A 24778-nucleotide genomic window follows, 5' to 3' on the forward strand; every position below is an offset into this window, starting at 1 on the left:
AGGTGTTCCAGCTCTCCTTCCCTCTCCTGTGCCTGCTGATTAAATTCCTCTGCATGGTTTATACAGCCACAGTGGAGAGAATTCTGCTCTCACCCAGGGTTTTTCACATTGCTGTAATTTTAATGCCATATTCCTGCATTGCAGAGGCTCCTGATTTAATGCAGCTTATAAACTGGGCCATTATTAATGGAAGATGGGACATGGAGATTTTGCAAAAGCCATGTTGTGTAATAAAATACTCTTTCTGTTTGTTCTTCTACACAACCTCATTTCCCTAAATAAATATTTATGCCTCCAACACACAATGGGATATGGCTATACAGTAGCCTTATAAATTTAAAAGCCTCCAACACTGCATTTTGTATTTGGTTATAGCAAATTGCAGTGAAACAATATATTCAACCTATATATGAGTATGGAAGGGAGAGAGTGGAAAGTGTCTATAGATCTTAAATACAAATATAACTACTTAGGATGGCGTTTCTTATGGTTTAATCTTGGGTTTGGGATGAAATCAGAACCAGGGGCTGCAATGCTGGTCCTTGGCTTTCTGGGTTTCAGCTCCCTGCCTGGGAAATGGATGGAAGTACAGCCTGCCCTGCTGGGATACACAGCCCTGGTCCCTGCAGGACTCTGGCTCCCCATGGAATGGACCCCAATTCCTCCCGTCCTCACTCGATATCTTTGGGATTCGGATCTGTTCGCTGCTGCTGCCGTCGCCGCCGTCGCTGACGGGCCGGATCTCGATGATATAATCCTCGTCCAGGGGCAGGGACAGCTCCACGGAGGTTTTATTGGTTTCTATCACAGATGTGCTGCTCTGCCTGTTCCACCTGTACAACACCTGCAGGGAAAGGAAAGACAACAGGGGGCAGAGAGGGCAGAGCCTGAGCACGTCCAGAGTCGCCGCCGCTCTTTTCCTGCCCCTGATGCTCAGACACGGTCTGGTCACAGAGGGGACACGTGGGATTTGCTGGGGATGCAGTGCAAGGTCAGGGAGGTGACACCTGCACCTTCACCAAGCTAAAATAAACCCCTGTATAAGTAAACACTTATTTACTGATGACATTTCTTCAGGAAACTGAGTTGGAACATTTCATGCAGTGCCACCGACAGCTTCCCAGAATAAATGACTTTTGCGAGTGACCTTCTAAGATCTGGGAGTTCTATTAATTTACATCATAAATTGTGACATAAAATATAAGATTTCTAGGAATAACCAAGAAAAACAGGCAATGTTTTGCTATGAGTCAGGAAGAAACCCATCTGGCCCTGCTGTCCTAACAAGGAGTTGAAAGAGGACGTTGTAGGAACCCACTAGATGCAGTTTGCTTTTTCAGGGTGACAAGTCTCTCTCTCCCTCTTTCAAAGGACTTCTTAATTTGCATTTCAAACCTAAAATATGTAGTGAAAAGTTGGTCCAGATTGCCAAGGTTCATCTGAGGTTTGGACTAAAAACCCTGAGGAGTTACTTCTTTTTGCTAAGCCCATGCAGTGCAGTAAAGATACTTAAAAGTTAGTGCAGAAATTCAGGAGAGCTGGCACAGGCTCCTCAAGCTGATGCTGCTGGCATTCCAGACTGGGAACAAAACACAAAGCATGGCCAGGTCCTTCATTGTCTCAGACCCTGGTGGGAAATGTTTGCACAACTCAACCCCCAAGGCAAGGTCTGGAAATCAAACACTGACATCTTCTCTGGGCCAAATGAAGCCCTTGTGTAAGGTGATGGAGCTGAATTCTTCCCAAGATTTCTCTCTAGTTCAATTATATCCTATTAAAACTGCTACTAATGAGGATTCTCTTCCTTCTCCTTTTGGCTTTGCTTTCTGAAGGAAATGGGAGCTATTAAAAGAGCATTTTATTTATCTGCAATTAAGGAGCCAACTACAGCCTTTGCAAAGCTTTCACCATGGCAGGAGAGGGGTCCTGGAGGTGGGAGCTCCAGAGGGAGGAGCAGGTGCAGGTCCATGGGCTGAGACCCCCTCACAGGGGTGAGGGGAGCAGTGGGAAGAATTCTTGTGCTCATGTTACACATTGGCATGGCCTCTGTTTTTGGGGGAATGCCCCAGGTTTTAACCTGGAAAACCATGAAAAACATCTTGTCTGGTCTCACTACAAACCCCAGTTTGACACTGGGCTGGTGGAAATACTCACTTTGTAGCCTCTCACTTCTGACTCGTTGTCCAGTGCTTTGACCTGGTCCCAGTTCAGGATGATCTTGGAGTCGGATGAATTCCACATGATGTTCCCAGGGGGCTGACTCGGTGCTACACCAAAATACACAGGGCATGCTATCACTAAGGAGCACAGTTTCCCAACTGGATCCCTCCCAGCACCAATGAGGCTTCTACCACCAGAGCTGAGCCTGCCTGGAGTCCTTCCCTCTGGAAAGCTAACGAGCTCTTTCACTGATCTGTGTCCTCCAGGTCACAGCAGGTGTGACACGACACAGTGCTCTCAATGAAAAAAGGATTCAGTCAGTTGTTCAACATGCCTGAGCCCAGAAGAAAAAAGCCCTCTTGAACGATGAGATAAATATTTAATTTGTCTGCACAGCTGTGATTTGGGTTTTGCATGCTCTGCTTACTTAACACCGGGGACAGGAGCCTTCCAAAAGAAAATCGAGCAAAAAGGCCGAGCCTGGGAAGGCTCGTGCACAAAAACCTGGCAAAGAGAAGTCTGACAGCTCTGGCAGGGTCAAGAGGGTTTGAAAACGAGCAAGGGGAGCCCTGGCAGAGCCCCCCAGGCCAGAGCCCCCCACCCTCCCAACACTCACGTGGCTTTTTGGTGGTGACGTTGACGGGGGCGCTGGAGGGGCCGGTGCCAGCCGTGTTGTAGGCCCTGACTGCCAGGTGGTACAGGGCATTGCCCCTCAGGTTGCCGACCTTTGTAGAGGTTTGGTTGCCGACCGTCCGAATCCTTTTGGCGTTTTCTTCCTTCTCGTCGTGTCGCCAGCACCTGACCTGGGAACAGAGCACGGACGTGCCCACCTCCAGCCTGGCAGCACCCTTCACTTCCAGCACTAACTGTGCCCACAGGACAGATCCTGCATCCTGCCCCATCCCTTCCTGTTCCCTGCTAGGGACCGGCCTGGCTGCAGCGCTCCCTCCCCAGGAGCTAGGGCACTGCCTGGCCATGGGACACCTTCACACAGGTCCCCCTCCAAGCTCTGCTCTCCATTTCCAGTCAGATGTGTCATTTTTAACCACGTGAGAGAATTCTCTGCTCACTGAGGAGGCAAAGGGAAGCACATCCACCCCAGGAACACACCGGCCCCAGGGCAGGAGGAGCAGTACCATGGGGACTGCCCAGGATGTATCTCCACATCTCGAGGCTTATTACTGAAAGGATCCTGCACTCTGTCTCCATACCTCATATCCCTGTATTCTTCCTTTGTGCTGGTTCTCCCAAGGGGGAGCCCACGAAACTTCAACGTCTGAGGCGGAAAGACTTCTGGCCAAAACGGTGGTTGGGGCTCTCGTTGGCTCTGTGTGGTTAAAAATAAAAGGAAGACTTTTCAATTTTATGTTCAATTAGTCCCAAGTGTCAAGGGATTTATTTTCTTCACTGCACGAGAAAAGCAGCAAACAAACGTGCACGTTTCAAACCCAGGGCCTGTCAGGCTGTGCTGGGCAGCACTGGCTCCTCCACCTAAGAAATAATATGTCATTGCTAAACTCAGCCCAGGATACCATGTACTGTAATTAGGACAAGTGGGAACATTTTCTAATCAGTGGCCATTAATTCATGTTAAATCTCAGAGGAATTCTTTCCAGATTACATATTACTTTTCCATTAATATCAAAAGATTTCATCACGATTAATGTTATTTTAATGACTACGAAAAGAATTAATCACTGCTCGCCATTTATTAGAAATCAGAGCAGGGGCTCAGGTATCAAAGGATATGCCAAGGTGGAAACTAAACCCTCCCAGACCCAGGGAGGGGGGGAGGAGGGCGGGGTGGGCTCCTGGCTCTACCTTCCTCTGCGGAGTAGACGACGGTGACGGGGCTGAAGGACCCTTCGCCCTTGTTGTTGTACACCCCGACCTTGACCTCGTAGGGCGAGAAGGGCGGCAGGGTCTCGTTCCTGAACACGTATCTGGAGGCATCGGGGGAGGCCACGACCGTCTGCATCCAGCTGACGGTGCCGAAGGGCCGGAACGCCACCACGTAGCCAAAGCCACCCCCGTTCTGCAGCTCCTCGGGCACCGTCTGTGGGCAGGAGAAACACAGCAGTGGCTGTGGGGGAACCTTCAGCAATGGCACACACTGATCTGCCCCTCTGGGTGTTGCCTCTCAGTGCTGCTAAAGCTGCTGTTCTGAAGAGAGCACTGGAGATGGGAGGTGGATGGAGTCCTGAATTAACCCATCCTGCCTTTCTGCTCCTTCTCAGAGGAATGCAGCACCTCCAGAAGACACTTCTCCTAAGACCTAATTCACCTTCCTCTACTGACTAGATGGAGCCTCCATTATTGATCTAATTTTAGGCACTGCCATGAGTCTGAGGTTTGTTGGGGTGAACCAAGGACATGGTTCCTGCTTTCCCATGTGTAGCTGTTCTTGTGCCTTTGGAATCGCATGTGGAGCCCTGAAGAATATCCTGGACACACTGACACTCCCCACTCTCAGGCTGTCAGCCCCTTAAAAAGCTGCATTAAACCAAAAGTATTCAAATAATCCCTAATGATGGGCCACTCTCCCACAGACGTGGTGCTGAAGCCGGTGCAGGGGTTAGTTCTGCTTAGTCCTCCTTCCTCTGTGCTGTGAGGCCACACCAGCCCATAAAGGAAAGGCCTCTGGACATTTAAACCAGTGAAACGACTGTTCTATCAAAACACAAATTATATTTTGTGCAAATTACGACTCAAACCAATGTCTGCTGTTCTTGCCATGTGTGTTTCTGAAACATATTGCAGTATCTTTAGGAGACACGGCGTAGCTAATTAGCCCAACAGAGGAGGAAATTTAGCACATTGAGCCACGTGGCGAGGACAAAAACCCATTTATAGGTTTTTAATAACCTTAAAAATATCTCTGGCGATTCATTCTGCCAGCTTGGTCAGAAATAGTGCTAAATGGAAGTGTTAGCATGGTTGGTGAAGTTCATTATTAGGAAAAATATGCCAGCTGCATCGCATCACAACAGGGAAATATGAGCAGACAAATGACTAAAGTTCTAACCCCGTGTGCCTCATGGAATATTAAACATTTTTCATCTCTGTATCTCCTCGTGCTGGCTGCCATGAGCAGCACTTGTGCTGGCTCTTAACTGTTTGCTGCCTGACATCCCATATAGGATGAGGGATGGAGCTTGAACCAGCCAGACTGGTCAGGATGTGCCAGTTTTATCCCTCAGATGTTTCTGCCCATCTGTGTTTTGCTGTAGGGATGTGTTGGGGCTCAGGGGGAGCTGAGCTGGTGTCCCTGTGTCCCCTGCCCAGCACTTCCCTGCTGGCTGCCCTGCACAGGGGCCTGGGGAAGGAAGTCCTCTGGCTCCATTTTAGTAGCTGGGCTGTTTTTATCACATAATCTGCACTTTTTTTTTTAATGTAAACCATTTGAAATCTCCAGGAGCTTCACTGGGCTCTGGGCTGAGACTCACCTCCCAGGTAATGACCAGCTCAGACTTGCTCCCTCCACCTCCACTGACATTAGCTGGGGTCACTTCAGGAACTGCAAACAAATAGAGGCAGAGGAGAAATGTGACAACTTTGAAACCATAATAATAATAATAATAGCACACTGAGGTGGAACAGACCTGTGCAGTGACAGGACTCTGCTGCCCTTCCCCTGCTGGTACCAGGAATGCCATTAAAGTGACTAATTTACCATGGCAAACAGCACATTAAAAGTGTGTCAATAATAGTATATTAAAAGTATGTCAATTAACTTGTGTATTCAGTCTCTAATTGTTTAGTTTAAACATTTATCTTCTATAAAGAGGGGCTTTTATTTATTTTCCTATTTCATATTTGGTTCCATTACAGGCTAAAAAAGAACAGAGCAGCCACCTGCCAAGGGTTGCCCATAACTGAGGGATCTCTTGGCACTGGTGAGCATTTATTCCACAAGATTTAAGTGTGTTGCCCACCCCTACTTACGAGCTTCTTCAGTTCTTCTCTTCTCTGAGGGTCTGCTGGGCTCCCCGATCCCGATCAGGTTGGCAGCCACCACTCGGAATTCGTACTCCACCCAAGGGTTCAGCCCCACCACTGTGGCTGTGAACGTCCTGCCATCGATGACCTCTGGAACTGGAGACAGCCGTGGGTCAGGAATGCAAGGAAAGCCACTAAAATGTTCAAAGCTCTGAGAAAAAGGCACAGAGAAATCTGATTTCCTTAAAAGCGAGCGTTTAACGTAAATACAGAGCGAATAAGGACTGATAAACCTTTTGTCATCTTTCTAACTGCAAAGATGTCCAAGAGGTAGCATTAGACCACTGTGTTTTTAGCCCAGAAATCCCTGCTATTAAAGAGTTTCTTTTAAGTTGCCACTGTTCAAAAACAAAGTGTCAAGACAACAGGTTTAAAGCGTTTTTATTTTTCTCTTTTTAAAACACACTGTTCCCTCTACTTAATGGTTACTGGAACAAAATTAACCTCTGACGGAATGAGCAATTACACCATGGGATTTTTCCCTCTATCAGGGAAATAATTCCACTTTAAGATAGGCCAGATGACACGGGCTGTCCCTGAGGGATGTCTTTATAGACCACAATTACTGTTGTATATCTCCAGCGCGGCAACAAAGGAGAGGAATTCATTCTGTTTTCCCTTAAACATTCATGAGAAAAATGGATGAGTAATAGCACTGACTGGACCCTAAATCTTTGGGTTGCCAAACCTGAAACTAGTTAATAAGAGCAGTGCTCTGCAGCCAGGGAAATTGCTTCTCACATCAGGGAGCAGAGCTGGTCCACGTGTGCATCCCGATGGATGTGTTTTCCAGCAGCGGAGCTTGGAGGGGCCCAGTGATGGATTTACCTGTGCTCACTGCCTGCCAGCCCACCGAGAAGGGGGTCCTTGCTTGCACCACGTACATGGTGATGGGGCTGTGGTTGTCAGCCCCCGGCCTCCAGGACAGCTGGGCCGTGGTGTCCGTCACCTCGTCGATCGTCACGGCCTTGGGGGGGCCAGGGGGACCTGTGGGAGCATGGCAGGAGAGGGGTGGGTGAGGTGGGTGAGGGGGTTCAAGGGGTCATCTTCCCTCACTCAGGACAGAGAAGTCCCTGCAGAGGAGTCGGTGCAGCCCCAGCTCTCATTGCCTGGATGAGACTGGGAGGCACTGGGAAAACACACCAGCACCATTCCCAGAGAGATACACCAGCACCACGGATACACCAGCACCATGGTCAGGGAGACACATCAGCACCATGGATACACCATCACCATGGCTGGGGAGACACCAGTATGTTCTGCTTCACTGCTGGGTTCTTCTTAACCAGTAAAGGCAGCAGGACACACCAGTCAGGGAGAGACCTCTCTCCTCTCTCACACGGCCACTGCTCCTGGGAGTGGTACCTGAGGTGCAGCCTCTTCCCATCTCAGAGAATCTCTGAATGGTTTGGGTTGGGAGGGACCTTAAGGATCATTTCATTTCACCCCCTGCCATGGGCAGGGACACCTTCCACTAGCCCAGGTTGCTCCAAGCCCTGTCCAGCCTGGCCTTGGACACTTCCAGGGATGGGGCAGCCACAGCTTCTCTGGGATCCTGTGCCAGGGCCTCCCTACCCTCATAAGCAAACAATTCTTCTCAATATCCTATCTAACCCCTCCTTCTGTCCTCCTTCTGTCATTTTGAAACCATTCCCCTTTGTCCTGTCACTCCAGGCCCTTGTCCAAAGTCCCTCTCCACCTCTCTTGGAGCCCCTTTAGGTACTGGATCAAGGTACCCTTTAGGTACTCAAGCAAACTCTCCTCTTGCAACTCACTCTGTGGACTAAAAGCATTCTCATGTGATATTCAGAGAGCTGGACATGGTTAAATATCTAAAATACCCTGAAATCTTCCAATATCCTGCCTTTAAAATGAAAGTTCAGCAGGTCTAGCCAGATTTAATTTCTGAGAAATTAAAACTTTAAATTGTTTTTGCTGGGGGGAGCAGCCACGTAACACAGGCTCAGGGAGCAGCTGGTTCTTCTGCTGCTACACCAGAGAAATGGAATTTCACTGTATTCTTCACAAATTGCTCCTACTGACTGGCAGAGTTTGAAACAAGTTGCATTCACTTCATGGCTGGGAATAACTATGATTTCTGTATCATTGTTTCATATTCCCTGAGATAAATAATTCTTTTTTTTTTCTAGTATCTAATTTTTTTAACTTAGTATCTCTTATTATTTTGACACAATTTCAATATTTTAAAAACTTCTAAAAATTATTCTCAGGGCTCTATTGATGCACCAGCAATTCACCTCCTGCTCCTGGTCTCACAGCCCAGGGATATCTCCCTGTTTCTGTACAGCAAAACTCTCAGTGCAGCTGTGGGATCACTGGCCTGGATGAAGACATCCTGTTGGTCACAGAAAGCCAGAATGGTTTGGGTTGAAAGGGAGATTAAAGCTCATCTCATCCCACCCCCTGCCATGGGCAGGGACACCTTCCACCAGCCCAGGTTGCTCCAAGCCCCTTCCAACCTGGCCTTGGACACTCCCAGGGATGGGGCAGCCACAGCTTCTCTGGGCAACCTGTTTCTGTGTTTTACCACCTTCAGTATTTGTAACAAGTGACAAGATCAGTATTTTATCATCACCAAGGGTCATTTTCTTGTGAGAATTTAATGTTCCTCCTGTTTGTTTACAGAGGCAGCACTAAGGAAATTACCCAACTGAGGTGCCTGGAGCAGCCTCTGTTGAAATGTTTGAGCTAAACAACCAAAAAATTCATCTGAAATCATGCTGCAGCAAAAAACCTGAGAGCCAGTGAAAGAGGGAATTTTCTACTGTTTTTTTCAAGCTCTCCTCCTTTCACCAAGTTGCCTGAGAACTCACATAGAGAACATGGGACAGGACAAGAGCAAAAGGCCTCAAGTTGTGCCAGGAGATGTACAGATTGGATATTCAGGAAAATTTCTTCATAGGAAGGGCTGTCAAGCATTGGAACAGGTTGTCCAGGGCAGAGGTGGAGTCACCACCATATCTGGAGGGATTTAAAAGCCATGTGGATGTGGCACTCAGGGACATGGGTTAGTGGTGGCCTTGCCAGCCCTGGGGGAATGGTTGGACTGATGTTCTTAGAGGGCTTTTCCAACCTAAAGGATTCTATGAATTTCCTGGGGTCTGTGACAATCAAGAGACAGAGGAGCAGCAAAGTTTGCTTTCCCCAAAGTCAACAAGCAAGAAAATATATATAATATTTATTGTAAGGATGCAGACTCAGGGTAACTAATTACAGCTCTGTTAAAGTCCTACTTACACATCACCCGTGCATGGTAATGAATAGATCTTGAAATATCAATGAAGTTCCTAAATCACATTTATCCCAGAAAAGGAATAGTATTACTTGGCAGAAGTGCAGTGAATAACCTGAATGCTGCTTCTGCTGCACAGTTCATCAAACAAACGAGCTCAGTTGGTGCAGGTTTGGCATTTAGGACACAAACACGGCGTGTTTATGTGAGCTGTGCCTGCTGGATGAGGGTGTGTATCTGAAACACGTCACAGGCACTGTTTGAGAACATGGTGTGAACCCCAGGGCGTGCTCAGAGGTTTTTTTTCTCAGATTAATTACAAGATGCTGGGGGGAAAAAAAAAGAACAAAAAGAGAAATTTTACAACAACAACACCAACAACAATAACAAAATTCAAATACCTCTTACAATCAGGTCTGCAGCAGCCGAGAGCTTGTCCACACTTGTTTGCACCATGCAGACATATTTCCCCGCGTGCTTCAGCTGGATGCTTCTGATCATCAAATCACCAGCTGAATCCTGCTGATAAAGTAGGGAAAAGTGGTTACAATTACTTTTTAATGAGCGCTAAACATCATTATCACATGAAGGACACTGTGACTAATGGATTTACTTTGCTCTGGCTGATGAAAACATTAGTAATGCAAGCTTGGTCTATTAAAGGGATGTGTCTGCCTTGAAGGGGAGAGCTGGAGAGCCTCTGAAGTTCTGGCTCCTCCCCGGGGCAGGGGAGCAGGGCTGGGGTCTGGGAAACACTTTCTCTTAGTAACTGGTTGTAGACTGGTTGTAGTCTACAACTGCCTTGTGAGGGGCAGAGGAGGGGCAGGACTGAGCTCTGCTCTGGGGGGACCAGGGACAGCAGCCAGGGAACGGCTGGAGCTGTGTCAGGGCAGGGTCAGGTTGGATCTCAGGAGAAGGTTCTTCCCCCAGAGGGTGGTTGGCACTGACCAGGCTCCCCAGGGCAGTGGGCACAGCCCCAAGGCTGCCAGAGCTCCAGGAGGGTTTGGATGATGCTCTGGGGCACAGGGTGGGACTCTTGGGGATGGTCCTCTACAGGGCCAGGAGTTGGACTCAATGATCCTTTTGGGTCCCTTCCAACTCAGCATATGCTGGGATTCTGTGATCATTAAAACAATGTGACAAAGCTGATGTGGGGCAGGTTCACACCTCTCTGGATATCCCATTTACACCCTCTCTGGTGTTCAGATGTCCAAGTTGTGTCTCCCTTCCTTCCACAAGTGAAACCCAGCCCGAATTCTAAGACATCTGCAATAATTTCCTGGCCTTGTCTGGCAGCCAGCATTCTGATTGCCCCGTGTTTTTGTGCTAAAGATCATGAGAACAGCACTCTCCCAGGAAATCTTGCATCACCTAACAGCAATAATTTGTTTTCCAAACGCCAAGTGCATGTCTGATTAACTATTGAATAGAACTAATTAGGTTTCTCTGTGTATCTGAAGCTGAAAACACTCTCTAAATTCTTCTCCAGACACAAAGCATTGGGTCCATTGGAAATCTCAGGGTAACCTTGTGATTGTGGCTTTTTGACTGAGAAATATTAATCAAGTTTGTAATTTTAGCTTTGCAGGCCGAGCAGGTGCAGTCACCCCAAAATGTGCACCCTGGACATTAGTCTGTAAGGGTATCTTTTAAGGCTTGGAAATTGTGTTTCCTTTTCCTTTCAATATTAAATTTCACCCCTGAAAAATGTAAATATAGACTGTCACTCTGCCTGAGACTCAGCAGAGTCCACAGCTCTGCTGAGCCTCCTTTAGAGACACAGGAAAAACACTTGATGAAAATTTTGCACTTTTTCCCTCATTTTTAGAGCTCCTTTCACCCAATAAAAGTGAAAAAAAAATCATGAGGAAGGATAAGTTAGAATTTAAGCAACCCAAGCCCTGCCTAAACAGGGTAAATTAGATGAACTCTGAACTGCAAAGGAAAATGTTATGGTTACAAAGCAAAGCTTTCAGAGATGGTCTGTGAAATCACTGCTTTTCTTACTAAAAATTATTTGGGAATTATTTTGAGTCATGAAACTGGCATGAGAAGCTGGGGCAGGTCTGACAGATGTGCCACCTTCTTGCGTGAAGCCCCCCTCTAACAGATGGCATCTTGAGGTATCTCAGCACTGGCCTTCTCCAATCCCCAAAATTTATGCCTCAGCATCTTCAGGAAATCTAAAACTATTAGAAAAGTAGTTTTATTTTAACTTAACAACCTGCCCTTCAAAAGTGAGGTAAGAGTAGAGAAAGTCAAGCAGAGATGGACCATCAGGGCACCTCTGCTCTGCTGAGGGTGCTCTGGTCCTAAACCTTCCTGCAGAGGCACAAAATGCCAAATGCCCCAAGAAAATTCTCTCCTCTTGTAATGAAAGTCAGCAATTCCTACCTTCCTACCTTTGCTTCCCCCATCTGCCACTCGACCATGGTCTTGAGCAGCAGCCATGGACTGTCCAACCATCATTTCCCACTTGTCCCTCTCCTGGCTTTCCATGAACATGAACTTTTCAACCCTCAAGTAAACAATTCTCTGGGCGTTGCAGAAGTTTACACTCTCAGTGGGTACTGACTGGGTTTCCCAGAAACAAAAAAAATCAACCAAACAACCCAAAGATACCAACATGGCATTGCCAGGAAACCTGCACAGGTAAGACTGAGAAGAAATGTCACCTCCAGGGGTGGGGGATGTTTGCAATACTCTCCAGGTTATTTTGTGCAGAGGAAAAATAGTTATTCTAAGCATGTGGTCACAAGAGGAGGACACAGACAGAGACAGATAAACATGGCAACAAACCCTGTCTGAGCATTTTTGAGGATATTGTCTGATCTTCTGCTATTTTCTCTATAAATACAAAGTTCTACAATGGTTACAGTTTACATTTATTTTACTGTTTCAGACAGAGAAAATCTATTATGGATTTCTTCCTTGAAGGAGGAGGCAGTTTTTTGCAATGAGAAAACATATTTTTGGTCTCCTGACATCCCTCCCACTGTTCATTTGAGCAGATTTGTCATGCCATGAAGGAAATCATAACAACTCTGCACCAGCCCTAATGAACTAATACACTGGCAATGTTCATCTCAGTCTATGAAGAGAAGACAACACAGAAACATGGAATCATTTTGAGTGGAAAAGCCCTGTAAGATCACTGAGTCCAACCATTAATCCAGCACTGCCAGGGCCACCACTAAACCATCCACATGGCTTTTCAATCCCTCCAGGACTGACTTAGCCAAGTCCATTCCTTCTCTTAGCAGCCCTTTTCTATTGTTACCTGCTTTTAGTCCAGTGAGGAGATGCTTTAGAGTTAATACTTACCCCTCCCACTCTTTCAAAGTGATCCCCATCCTTCTCAAAGTCTATCAGGTGCCCATTAAATGACCAGGTGAACATGATATCCAGGGAGTGGTCGTGAGAGACCTGGCATGGCAGGACAATGCTCTCCCCAACCGTGACATCCATGCTGAAAGGTGACACCATGACCCGGGTTGGATCTACAAACAACAAAGAAAGGGGGAAAAAGAGCATTAATCTGGTTCTCCTGAGGAACATGTAGAGCTCAGAGAGATCCTAAGCAGTCTCCCACAACTGCAGTGATCACTTAGGAAGGTCCTTAATGTAACAAGTGAACTATCCCATCTTTGCTTTTATCCTCCAGTACCTTTCTGCAGTTGTTGGATTGAAACACTGTTAATAAACCCTCCAAAATCCTCTTCCACTCACCATCCTGATGAAGAAGGAGAAAAGAAAGGGCTGGAAAAGAGTGCAGCAGATCTGAAAGGCTTGGTTAAAATTTTTGAGAAAGCTTGAAAGTCAGAGATTCTCTTCTTTGAATCTTCTTACTTCAAAGAGTTGTTTCACAGTCACACATTGTTCACCATGGTTATAAAAAACTATTCTGTTGTTCCTGTAATAAATGTTGCCTCAAGAAAACTCTCTCAGTGTAAAATCTCCAAAACTAGAATGAAGAAGGGGATATTAAAAACATGAGTGATATCTGCTCACATCTGGAAAGGGAAAGAATTGGCTGAGGTTACTGTTGTACCTTATTTATATTGCAAACTTGGTGATTGTGTAGAACACTGACCACACTCTCTGTGGTTTGACATTTCAAAGCCAGGCTGTTTTCTTTGTGCCAGGAGAGTCCCCAGAAAGAATAAACATAAAGAATGAGAGATACCAACCAAACCTTTGACACCATGGACACCAAAACCCTGCCCCAACAAGCCAAGTGCTGTGGTGATGTCAGAGAGGGGTTTGGGGGGGGGATGTGGCTCTGGGGGTGGTGACTCCAGATGTCACTGCCCTGTTGGACTAGAACTGAGGAATTATTTCAGGGAGGTGAAGCAGAAAAAAGGGCACTGCCCTAAACATGACACTTCCAAAGGGAAGCCCCCAATCCTCCAGGGATCTGTGATGCAGCAAGTTCTGCCTGTTAAATACGGGCAGCAGCTCCACCCCAGCTTCCAGACTAATCCCTTATTCCCAGCTGGAGTTCACACAGATCCTTCACCACTGGTTTAATGGTCTATTTTTCACTTGAGTCCTGCAGTAGGAGCAAAATGGTGGCACAGAAAGATGAGCCCTGACACATTATGCAGACTCCAGCTCCTCGTCTGTGCCCGTGAATTCCCTCTGCCTCCAAAGCTGACATTCCTCTTTCATTTCTGTTGACAAAAATGCAGTAATTTTTTCTACAGGGCCTCAGAGGAAATGAAAAGGAGACAAAATATTGCTTAACAATGAGACCAAAAGTCTGAAAATCATATAGAGATAGATATTTTTGCTTATTCCAAAAATCTATTCTGCACAACTGCCATGCTAAAATAATACCAGCATTATTCAATCTCTGGGATATGACACCAAAATCTTAACTACTTCTTCCAGAGACTACTGCCCAACTGCTTAAGCCTCTGCTAAAATAATAAAGACACAGCAACAAAGATATGGTCTGGACAGAACTACTCCCTGAAATCCAGGGGATGCAAAGCTGTTCCCGGATTTTTGAAGACCTTATCAAAAGTGTACAGGAGGTGGTGAAAAAGATTTAATCTCTGTCTGTATGGATTTCAGATCAAGTCCTCGGGGACTTGGCTGTGTTATCTTGGACAAATTTATTTAATCTATATTTCGGTTCTTCTAACCAGAGCAACTCTTAACACAACCACAGTAGGTATTATGAGGCTTAACTAATTAATACAATTAAATGATTTATACATTTAAAATTTCTTAGGCATGAGCAGTATAAGTGCATATGACTAAAACAATGCTTAACTGTTGCTTAGATTTATGGCATTACTTTTGTATAACTGATGTATCAGGATTTCCCAGTCACTTGGTGTTGCTACAACTGAAATTCAGGAAGACTCAGAGCATCCCAAGCTCAGGATGCTACAGGAATACCCACACCAGCAGCAGGGCTCAGGCATGGAACCACTCACTGAAATTCCTCTCAGCATCAGAAGTTCATCTATTTTATAAACATGTAAAGAATCAAGAACATAAATATATAGAATAGAAATTATATAGGATTGTAGAATACAGAATATATTCTCAAATGGAATTCTGGTATATATTCTGTATTGTGGAATTCTAGAATATATTTATATTCTAGAATATGGTTAGAATATTTATTTAGAATTATAGAATATAGAGTTATAATAGAATTCTAGAATTTATATTCTATATAGATACAAAGAATATAAAGAAATGGGTGTTTGCTAAAGATCAGAGCAGCTCAGCAGAGCTCCTGCAGATGCTGGAACTCAGTGCCTGCCTCCTCTAAAAATCAGCCCACAGGTTTCATGGAATCATGGAATTATTTAGGTTGGAAAAGCCCTCTAAGATCATCAAGTCCAACCATTCCCCCAGCACTGCCAAGGCCACCACTAACCCACATCCCCAAATGACACATCTACACATGCTTTGAATCCCTCCAGGGATGGGGACTCCACCCTGCCCTGGGCAGCTGTGCCAGGGCTGGACAACCCTTTCACTACGGAATTTTTCCTAATATCCAACCTAAACCTCTCCTGGTGCACCTGGAGCCCCTTCCTGCACATCCCTGGGAGGATGAGGAGCCAGGCAGGGCTTGGGGCCGTGCTGGGCTGTGTGTGACTGTCTGTAGGTGTCACTGAAGGCTCAGGGAAGCAGCAAAGCTCCCTCTCAGCCTTCCTTTCACGCCAGCATTTTCAGGAGCATGCTTTTTGTGTGACAGGAACAGCACTTTGCAGTTTTCCATGGTTTTCCCTGCTCACCAGCCCCTCTGGCAGCACAGGGGGCTCATCCTGTGGGGTGTCACTGCGGGCTCTGAGCAGCCTCAATGCTCACGGGGCTGGTCCTCAGCTGGAGCAAATCCTCATGGCCACCCCAGGACAGCTCTGGATGCCCAGCCATCCCCCAGCCTCCCTGGGGGGGTGCACTGAGGTCATCTGAGCTTGTCTTACCTATTTCTGTCCTGCCTTACATCCCGATTTTCCTGCCTTACCTCCCTTGGCTTTACTGCTGCAGCACATTGCAGAGCACTTGGTGTATTCCTGACTGATTGTGTTTGCTTCACACTACAAGAGATTTTAACAAAATTTTCTTCCTTGCTTAGAAGAAAGGGAGCTGAGCAGCACTTCCCATCCGTGGGAAGGCTGGAATTGCTTCCCTCCTGTCCCTGCAAACAGCAGCCTGGCAGTGCCATTAGTGCCGCCTGCATCTCCCAGCTGCTCTTGGGATGCAGGGATGCATTTCCCAGCTGCAAACCCAGAGGCTGCAGGCACTGCAGGCACTGGCTGAGGGGTACCATTACCCAATCTGCAAAGGATCCATCCCACACGGATGTGCTATCGACTGGGTGTCCCTCAGGAGGGATCCCTTGTTTGGGGTAAGTGGCTCTGCCTCGCTGCCCCTGCTATGCGTGGCTGGGCCGTGTCACATCGACCTGCTCACTGTGACACAGCGGGACATGACCTGCAGGGGCACGACAGGAGTGACAGAAAACACAGCACAGGCTGACACTCACAGATAATGCTTTTTTTCCCCTTAAAAATATAGGTCAGTTCAGAGTGTGCAAAGAGCTTTTGAACGATCACAGAATCCCAGGATGTGCTGAGCTGGAAGGGACCCACAAGGATCACTGAGTCCAGCTGCTGGCCCTGTAGAGGATCATCCCCAAGAGTCCCACCCTGTGCCCCAGAGGATCATCCAAGCCCTCCTGGAGCTCTGGCAGCCTTGGGGCTGTGCCCACTGCCCCGGGGAGCCTGGTCAGTACCCAACCATTTTCCTGAGATCCAACCTAACCCTGCCCTGACACAGCTCCAGGTCCTGTCACTGCGCACCACAGATGCAAGAAGAGCAGGGAAAGTAAGAAGCCATGTCACAGATACTGTGCCCATCAGCAAGATTTCCACTGACCAGAGGGTTTTTTTCAGACCTGCCTCTGTTAAGTGGTTCCTTGGATCCCATTCCCAAATGTGCCCCTCTCCAACCTGGCTCAGCTCCACAGGGCATGGATCCAGTGATGGCAATAACCACAGTGCTTTTCAGTGAAGGATATCAAAGTCCTCAGTAAACAATGAGATGTGCTTTGCCAGCCCTGGCTGCTGAAGGAATAAAGGGCATTTCACTATAATAAAAGGCTGAGCTGTAACATGCTCGGGAGATACAGCTCTTCTTGTTGGCCTCAAATCAGTGGAATTGAACATTCAGAGACAGATTAAAAAAAAAGAGATAATGTAGCATTTCCAAGGCTGGTTGCTGAACCCTGGGCATGTAATACCTAAATGCTTATTTAGAGATCCATCCTGGTACAGAGGGGGTCAGAGGAGAAGGAAGACAAGGGAATACTCTGGTTTTGACATATTTAGCCAGCATAAAAAACCTGAAGAAATCAGAACTCCTCCCCCCCAAATTCATGCTTCCTTCAGACTGTTCTGCTTCTAAGGGAAATTTTCTGAGATCTTGCAAAGACTTATTCCTTCCTCTCCTCTTCCAGCCTTGCCTTCAGTCAAGTTTGTGCTTTCATGTTGCTAATGGGAATTTTGTAAAAAGATCCTATAGAACCAGGGATTCATTAAGGTCAGAAAAGACCTCCAAGATCATCAAGTCCAACCTCTGACCTATACTGAGGTCTGAGGTCCCTCTCCCCTTTACTCTTTTGCCTAAGTAGGAAAAGCCTGTTGTAAATACTCATGGCTTTAGTTATGGACAGAAAAAACCAGTCTGGAGCTTTAAATGGAATAAAAAAACCCCAGCAGTGTTTGTTTTTGCTGATGGGTATTTTCTTCAAGCACATAAGAAATATTCATCTCCCACCTATTATCCTCAGAGTTAAACAGCTGAGCAGCTTGGATGTGTCCTGGTCAGAGTGGCTCCTCCAGGATGGGGAGGGAGGATGTTTATTCCACGCTGGACAAGGGGAGCCCACAGAGCCAGAGACATTCCAGCCCCTGGGCTCTGACTCTGCAGCAAGATCCATGCTCGAAGCACGCCAGGGCATCTGCTGGGTGGGTAATGAGAGCCAGGGTGGCTGACAAGGTAATTCCAGGTTCAAGCATCAGTGCTCAAGTGCAGGAGTTTATGTTCAATTACCAGATGCTTCAAACAAGGCACTGAGACAAAGGCAGGCGATGCCAAGCACAGGCTGCAGCCAATTCCAGGGAAAACGGTGCTGCTTTTCCTGGGGCTCCACTTCCATCACTCTGCTGATATTCCTTACGTGGATCTGGGCAGATAAGCAGCAGTTTCAAGTTTGATTAACTATCTAATTACCTAATTCTCTTAAATTAGTCTTAAAGATGCAGATATGTTTTTTCCTGATCTGCATAAGCCATTTCCTGTATCAAGGTTTGGGAAGTAAACCTTTGTCTTGGATAAACTGCAAGGCTCAATCACTGTTCTCACTGGACCACAAACTAGGGGTAATTGTGCAAATTTGCACTAATGAAGGTTTACCTTACATGTATCAAAGATAAATCTTGTTTCCTGTACAAGCTTTGAAACTGTGTTTTTCCTGTAGATTAACTCAAATATTTGGGACTCACTTTTCCTCCCCTCCCTTTTTTTTTTTTTTTTTTAGAATACCAGCATGTTTACCATTTCCATTTTGCCTTTTATCAGTGGGAGTTAATAAATGCATTGCAGATCAATGTCCTCTATTTGCAATGACATTTTACATTATTGTATTGATTCCAAGGCAAATCGTGTCCAGAGATAATAAAAATCAATCTTGGAGGTAGAGTCACCTGGTTTCTATGAGCAACCAAAGAATTCAAGTCCAGTACATGAAAACACTCAAATGTGCTCTAATGTTTCTTTCTCTGTTTGTGAATGAAACATTTAGCCAAGACCACAAAGCCAAAAGCATCTGAGACTTGACCAGTGAAACTTCTGGGAGCTCTGAGCACCATCAGACACTGTGAGATCTGCAGAAAAGAGGAGAATACACCCCTGAAGTAAAGAGATTAAAAAGCAATGAATAATATAAAATAATAATATGAGAGCAGAGCAAACTACAGCTATCTTAGCAGACCCAGTACCTTATGGGGCACAACTGAGATCAAAAAGAAAGGGGGAAAAGGGAAATATTTACAATATTTGGACTTGAAAGTATCACAGATGTGAACTGTGACGAGTCACATATAGAATTTCAGGAACAGGGACATGGTTTTTATGCCAGTCTGTCCTCTTTTCCATATAATCAGCTGTTACACATGTACCAGACAAGTAAGTGATTTATAAGCACAGTTCTTACCAGGAAATTCCACAGCACTTACAGTACCCTCTGCTGTGCACGATGGTGCTTCAGCCTAATAAAATATAATCCTATTAAAAGGACACTATCAGTTTAGAAAAGGGACTTTAGGCCTGGGACTAAAGTCACTTAGCTCTGATTTTAGCAATGTGTGTGATTAGTGCTCCAGATCTTTCCATGTAATCAGGCAGCACTGAAGGCAGTGAGACATGGCCTGGTATTTAACAGGGATTAAGGAAAGGAGGGATGGAAATCTGACCTCTCCAGGAAGAGCAGAGACTTCAATTCAGCAACACACACAGTTGAGCTGGGCATTTAGGACATGCTAAAATTGCTTTCCTGAAGGAGGATCTTTATCTTGCAGTTTACTTGGTCTAAGTCTTGCTCTGTCAGAACCACTACAGTTATTTTCAGCTGGGTGCCTGAGCCCCTTTCTCTGAGGAAGGCTCTGGTTTCTGTCAGGGTGGGAAAGGTTGTTTTAAGAGGCAAGTTTGGATGTTATTCCCTGGCACTGCACTCCTAAATGTCCCATCCATCCAGCTGCTGCAGGTTCACTTTTTCAACAACAGTTTCCTTCTCAGTTTCATTCAGAGCTGAACTGCAGTCGAGGTACAAGTTATTAACATATTTCTTACACTAATATTGAAAAACAAGCTGCCCATGGATTGAAAACTGTCTAAACTTGATGTAAGAATCTCCCTCCCAGGAATTAATGCCTCCCATTGCCCAGGCAGGGAGCAGGCAGTCAATCAGGGGATTGCATTTCTGCACACTCAAATCTGCATTCTCGGCGTGGCTGAATAATAAATGAAGGTTAATTTAAATCTGAAAACACATTAAGACTGGAATTGCATGGAAAGATACTGGTGAGGGATGTGCCATTAGAGTAAATTCAAAGAAAAAAATATATGAAAATATATCCACTCCACCCAGAGTGCAGAGAGTGTTACTTACATGACGAGAGGGCACAATAGTCCACTTTAACCTCCATTTTCCCCAGTGCAATGCAATCTGATCAAATCAAGCTCTCTCCGTGCAATTGTCACAAAGAAAATCATGTGTAATGGGGGCTGGAAATGACAATCAAATCTGTCACTCAGAGAAATTTGTGCTTGCTCTTTCCAGCAGCACCCAACAGCTCCTGATTACCCCACAGACCCCAAACTTGCCTCCTCCAGCTCTCGGCCTTTCAGGCTGAAATAAAAGTCACTTCAGAGGTGCCTGGGATGAAATGGCTCTGTTTGACAAACGACTCCACGTTTGTGACACGTTTTACAGATAACCCAGAGAATTCACGGCGTCACCTTTTGTGGGCTATTGATTGCAACCAGCTGATATCTGTCTTCTCAAGTATGGAATAATCTACTGTCATTGCACAAATGATGGCTGTCTCCCCGAGAAGGTTAATCAGATACAGGAGGAATCATATCAAATCTTTGATAAATTGCAAGTCGCTCAGGGATCAATCACTGCTCTCCTTGGCCCACAAGCCACGGGGCGTTGTGCCAACGTAACGCTGCCCGCGGACACGGTGCCCAACAACACCCTGCCCCCTGGAAGAGTTCAGCCTGCTGAGGTGGTTCATTTATGGTGCTTTTTCGTGCTTCGAACAGCAACGACCATAAATCAAAAGATTTCAGAGAGCACCAGGGAAGCAACAACCTGAACTCCAGGCGCTCAAACTGCAAAATTAAAAATGCGACTTAAAAGTGTGACTGGTGCGTTTTTAAGGTACAAACACGTATTTTAGGTCTTTCCTATGTGAATTGTATGTCTATTTTCCACACCCTCCCCATCAGGACCAAGATGTCAGGATCAGCTGACGTGCAAGAAGAAATCCCAAATTAAGAGTCACTAGGAGCCTCTTGAGCTGTCAAACTCATGGAACAGCCTGAAAATCCCTAAGCTGGACTTTCCACCTTCCCAGTGAATGATCCATAGTTTAACCATCCTTGATATCACGTGGATCAAGGGCTTGCATGTGTCATCAATGCCTTGGGATAAGCCAGACCTGGGGTACAGGTCATTTATCAAGCAGCCCAGGACACATTCATCTTCCCATGTGCCATTTGCATCTGGAAAGGGAAGTGGAGGGGAGCACCTACTGACACCTCTGAAAACAGGACAAGTTTTTACTGTTTTTTAACTATTTTGTTTTACTATTACATTACAGTTTGTGGAAAATATACATTATACCTGTAAATTTAAGTCAAACGAAGGAAGCACAACAGCACATAAATATAAACCCAGCTGCAAACCTCAGGATTTTACAACTATCTAAAGAACTGAGTCAGGCAACAGGGAGACATGGAAAGCAAGAGGGAGGGGGTGATTTTAGCACTTTTTATCAGTATTCCCAGAGGAATTGTATCCACGGTGCCCATGGCTCCTGCTACCAGAGCACAGCAGGGGAACCAGCCCCTTAAACCCCAGTCTGAACATTTGGACTTTGAATCACATCCAAATGTGAACAATTAAGCTAAACAGAACTCCCATGAAAAGACAATTAGATAAGCAAAAGAGGAGGAAGAGTGCAGAGCAAATAGGAAGGCTGCTCCAGCGTCGGCACAGAATAATTGGGAATAAAACAAATTCTCCTCCTCACTTTCTGTCTGACCTTGAGCAAGTCATTAAAAGTCTCTGCTGCCTTATTTGCCCAGTCTATAAAATGGATCAGACCTTCATTATAAACTGTTTTGTCTTCCTACACCACTGTGCACAGCAGATATTTTTATTTAAGATTAACTTTTTCTCGAATCCCCGTTGGGACTTCCACACCACCACGGGCACGTCTGACGCCCAAACACCTATTACTGAACAAATCAAGTGGCAGTAAGACCAGAACCAGCAAAACAAACACTGAAACAAAACTTCCTGGGCTGCAAAGGTCTAATTTGTTTCCTGGGGAAGGTGAGCTGGTCTCTTGGTGCCCTGTGCTCCCTGGCGAGGAAGTGACTCGTTCCAATTAATTAGTGACACACAGAGGAGACAAACCCTCCTTCCAAGGGATGTGCCACTGCTCTGCTGTCTGGCTGAGCCCTGGTTATGATGTTATGGAAGGGGCAGGATGGAGGCAGGATCACAGCTGAAACGAAAGTAACAACTTGCAAGACCATCCCCTCATTATAACCTGCTCAAAATCCCCAGCTCCTACTCCGCTGAATAAATCTTCAACTCAGAGCATCATTAAGAAGTGTCCCTGACATTTCTCCTGTTCCATGGCCTTTTCACCTCATATCAGACACAGGTTTTTCTCATGCAAATAATTTCAAACCCAGAATCAAGGTCCAGCTTGCAAAGACACCCAGAGAGCAGTGGAGGAGCAGTGTGACAGCTCCATCTCTCCTCTCAGCCGAGTTCAGTGATGGCTGAGCTTGGCCCTGAGCACACAGCTTCGCTTTTCCTCCCAGACACTTCCAGTCCTGGCTCTGATGTTCACTGTCAACTGCATCACACAGTTTAGTTACCAGGACTAAACAGTCTTTACAGAGATTACATACTGTGCACTTAAAACGTGAAAGGAACTAAAATTTTCACTGCTGGCTTCCTAAAGAAACAGATATATTCACAATGAGGCTGGAGGAAAACAGTCCTAAAACCTACAAATTGCATCACTAGCTCTTTGTGATCCACTTAAAAACTTCAAACACAATGAAAGCAAAAGACATATTCCAAGTGTGTGTGATAGACACAGACAGAGGAAGCCAACCCAAGCCATGGCAAGTCAATGCAGTGACAAAATTCCTTGTATTTCAAAGACAACCTGCTTTTGAGCCGTGAATATTCCTGTCATATTCCCAAACAACTGGCTGGAGCACAGTGATACAGGACACCTAGAACTGAACCTATCCCAGTTTTGTTCTCTCTGCCATCATGATTCTGAGATAAGGACAAGAGACTGTAGTTTCATATTAACTTTGTTGGGATTGCTCATAATCTCGCTTAAATTGCTTTAAAAGACAGGAATATCAGGCCACAGGAGTCCCTAATACTGCAACCCCACCTCATCACTGTTCAGCAGTACTGTAGATACTTCCTGATGTGTCAAACCCATCCTTCCCAGTCTGTATTCCTGTGCCACCTGGCCATTGTTATCTGCTGAGCACCTCTGAGGAACCTGTTTGTAACCCAGCCAGGCTCAGGGAGGGAAAGCCCCAACAGCTGAAACCCTCAGAATTTTGGCTCCACTAGGCTGCTTCCAAAAATGCTCCTGAGAAAGCACACCAAAGGCCTGGTATTTCCCCAAGTACTGTCCCAGATTCTTGTCTTCAACACTCTCACAGTGTCTCCTCCTACAACACAAACCATGCTCTCTAAATGCTTCCTCTGTGTCTTTGATGTTACAAGCACAGCCCTCGGGCCAGTCTGTTCCCAGTCACTGCTTTCAAGGATATAAAGTTCACTTTCCCTCTCTACTCTCCCACACTGTTTCCCTCATCTTTACCTGAGACACAGATCAGCAGCCACGTCCCCAGTGCAGTCATGTTTAGATCATCGTTATCCCTATCCCAGTCAGGCTGAATTTGATACAGAGAGAAGTGGCTCCAGGGAGACCTTCTCCCACCTTCCACACCAGCCCCACGAGCTACAGTGACCTCAGTTTTCTCTGCTGTATTTTTTCCCTTAGAGCATGGCCCTAATTTACCCAGTATTTATGGAATTCCCACGAAACTCGTGTCTGGAAGTTCATCCCACTGCATGCTTTGAGAAAGGACAAACTGTGAAGGTGAAGAGCAAACCCACAACATCAGTAGACTTAACTCCTGATGTCAGCAGACTTACAGTGCAGGATCTTCTTCAGCAAAGACAAGACATGGGATTATATTCCATCTATTGTTAAGAACAATTTAAAATGTTAAGTTCAGCTGCCTTGTTTCATTTTCTAGGAACCAAAAGCTCAAGGGGAAAGATCTTCCACTGCCTGAAATTTGTGTAACTCTACTGAGCCATACAAAGCTGCAGGGACTGGGATGTGACCCCTCATTTCTGAGCCCAGGTGGGTTCATTTATCCTAAACAGAATGTGTGTGGAACCAGCAGCATCACCAACTGCCAGAGCTGGGCATGGGAGAGGTCACAGAATCAGAATATCCTGAGCTGGAAAGGACTCACAAGGGTTGAGTCCAACTCCTGGCCCTGCACAGTTTGTTACTTATATTTTATATACAATCACACACATAAACCCACTTATAATCAAATGCACTATGCTTACTTCGACTTAAATCTGTGGTTCAGTTTTGGGTTTTCACATTTGCATTCAAAACCTGAAAAATACTTTAACCTTTCTGAAATGGATCATGCAAAAATAAATTGCAGCAAGTTGATGAAAAGTGTTAATTAACCCGCTTTCATCTCATTAAGAGTCTGTGTTTAACCTATAGGTCGACTCCCCTTTCAGCTGATGTATGGATCTGATCTCCAATGATGAGCCAAACAACCCAATCTTTTATTGATGACAGAGAACTCCTGCACCTTTTCATTTTTTGGGGGAGAGGTCAAGAAAATTCCTAAACCAAAAGCGCTGAGCTTTTTAAAGGAATTATTCCAACCTTTTATTTTTCGTGGCAGAAGAGATTGCAATAATGCTTCACCCTGCAATACCTTGTGGGTTTAAGATAAAAA

At 45.8% G+C, this 24778-nt stretch overlaps 1 protein-coding gene across 1 annotated transcript in view; it reads right to left on the minus strand.

The window, feature by feature from the left end:
* CNTN4 (contactin 4) overlaps positions 1-24778 on the minus strand; it is a 156173-nt gene that overhangs the window by 2641 nt on the left and 128754 nt on the right. Inside the window, exons 13-22 of the mRNA XM_018068339.2 lie at positions 12737-12912; positions 9814-9934; positions 6988-7146; positions 6106-6255; positions 5607-5677; positions 3982-4216; positions 3372-3487; positions 2777-2963; positions 2155-2267; positions 676-844 (exon numbers count right to left, since the gene is read on the minus strand). Of these exons, the coding sequence (XP_017923828.1) occupies positions 676-844; positions 2155-2267; positions 2777-2963; positions 3372-3487; positions 3982-4216; positions 5607-5677; positions 6106-6255; positions 6988-7146; positions 9814-9934; positions 12737-12912 (1497 nt within the window). The remainder of the gene's footprint in view (positions 1-675; positions 845-2154; positions 2268-2776; positions 2964-3371; positions 3488-3981; positions 4217-5606; positions 5678-6105; positions 6256-6987; positions 7147-9813; positions 9935-12736; positions 12913-24778) is intronic.

The sequence above is a fragment of the Manacus vitellinus genome, unplaced genomic scaffold (genome assembly GCF_001715985.3).
Source record: "Manacus vitellinus isolate BGI_N305 unplaced genomic scaffold, ASM171598v3 scaffold_14_pilon, whole genome shotgun sequence".
Lineage (NCBI taxonomy): Eukaryota > Metazoa > Chordata > Aves > Passeriformes > Pipridae > Manacus > Manacus vitellinus.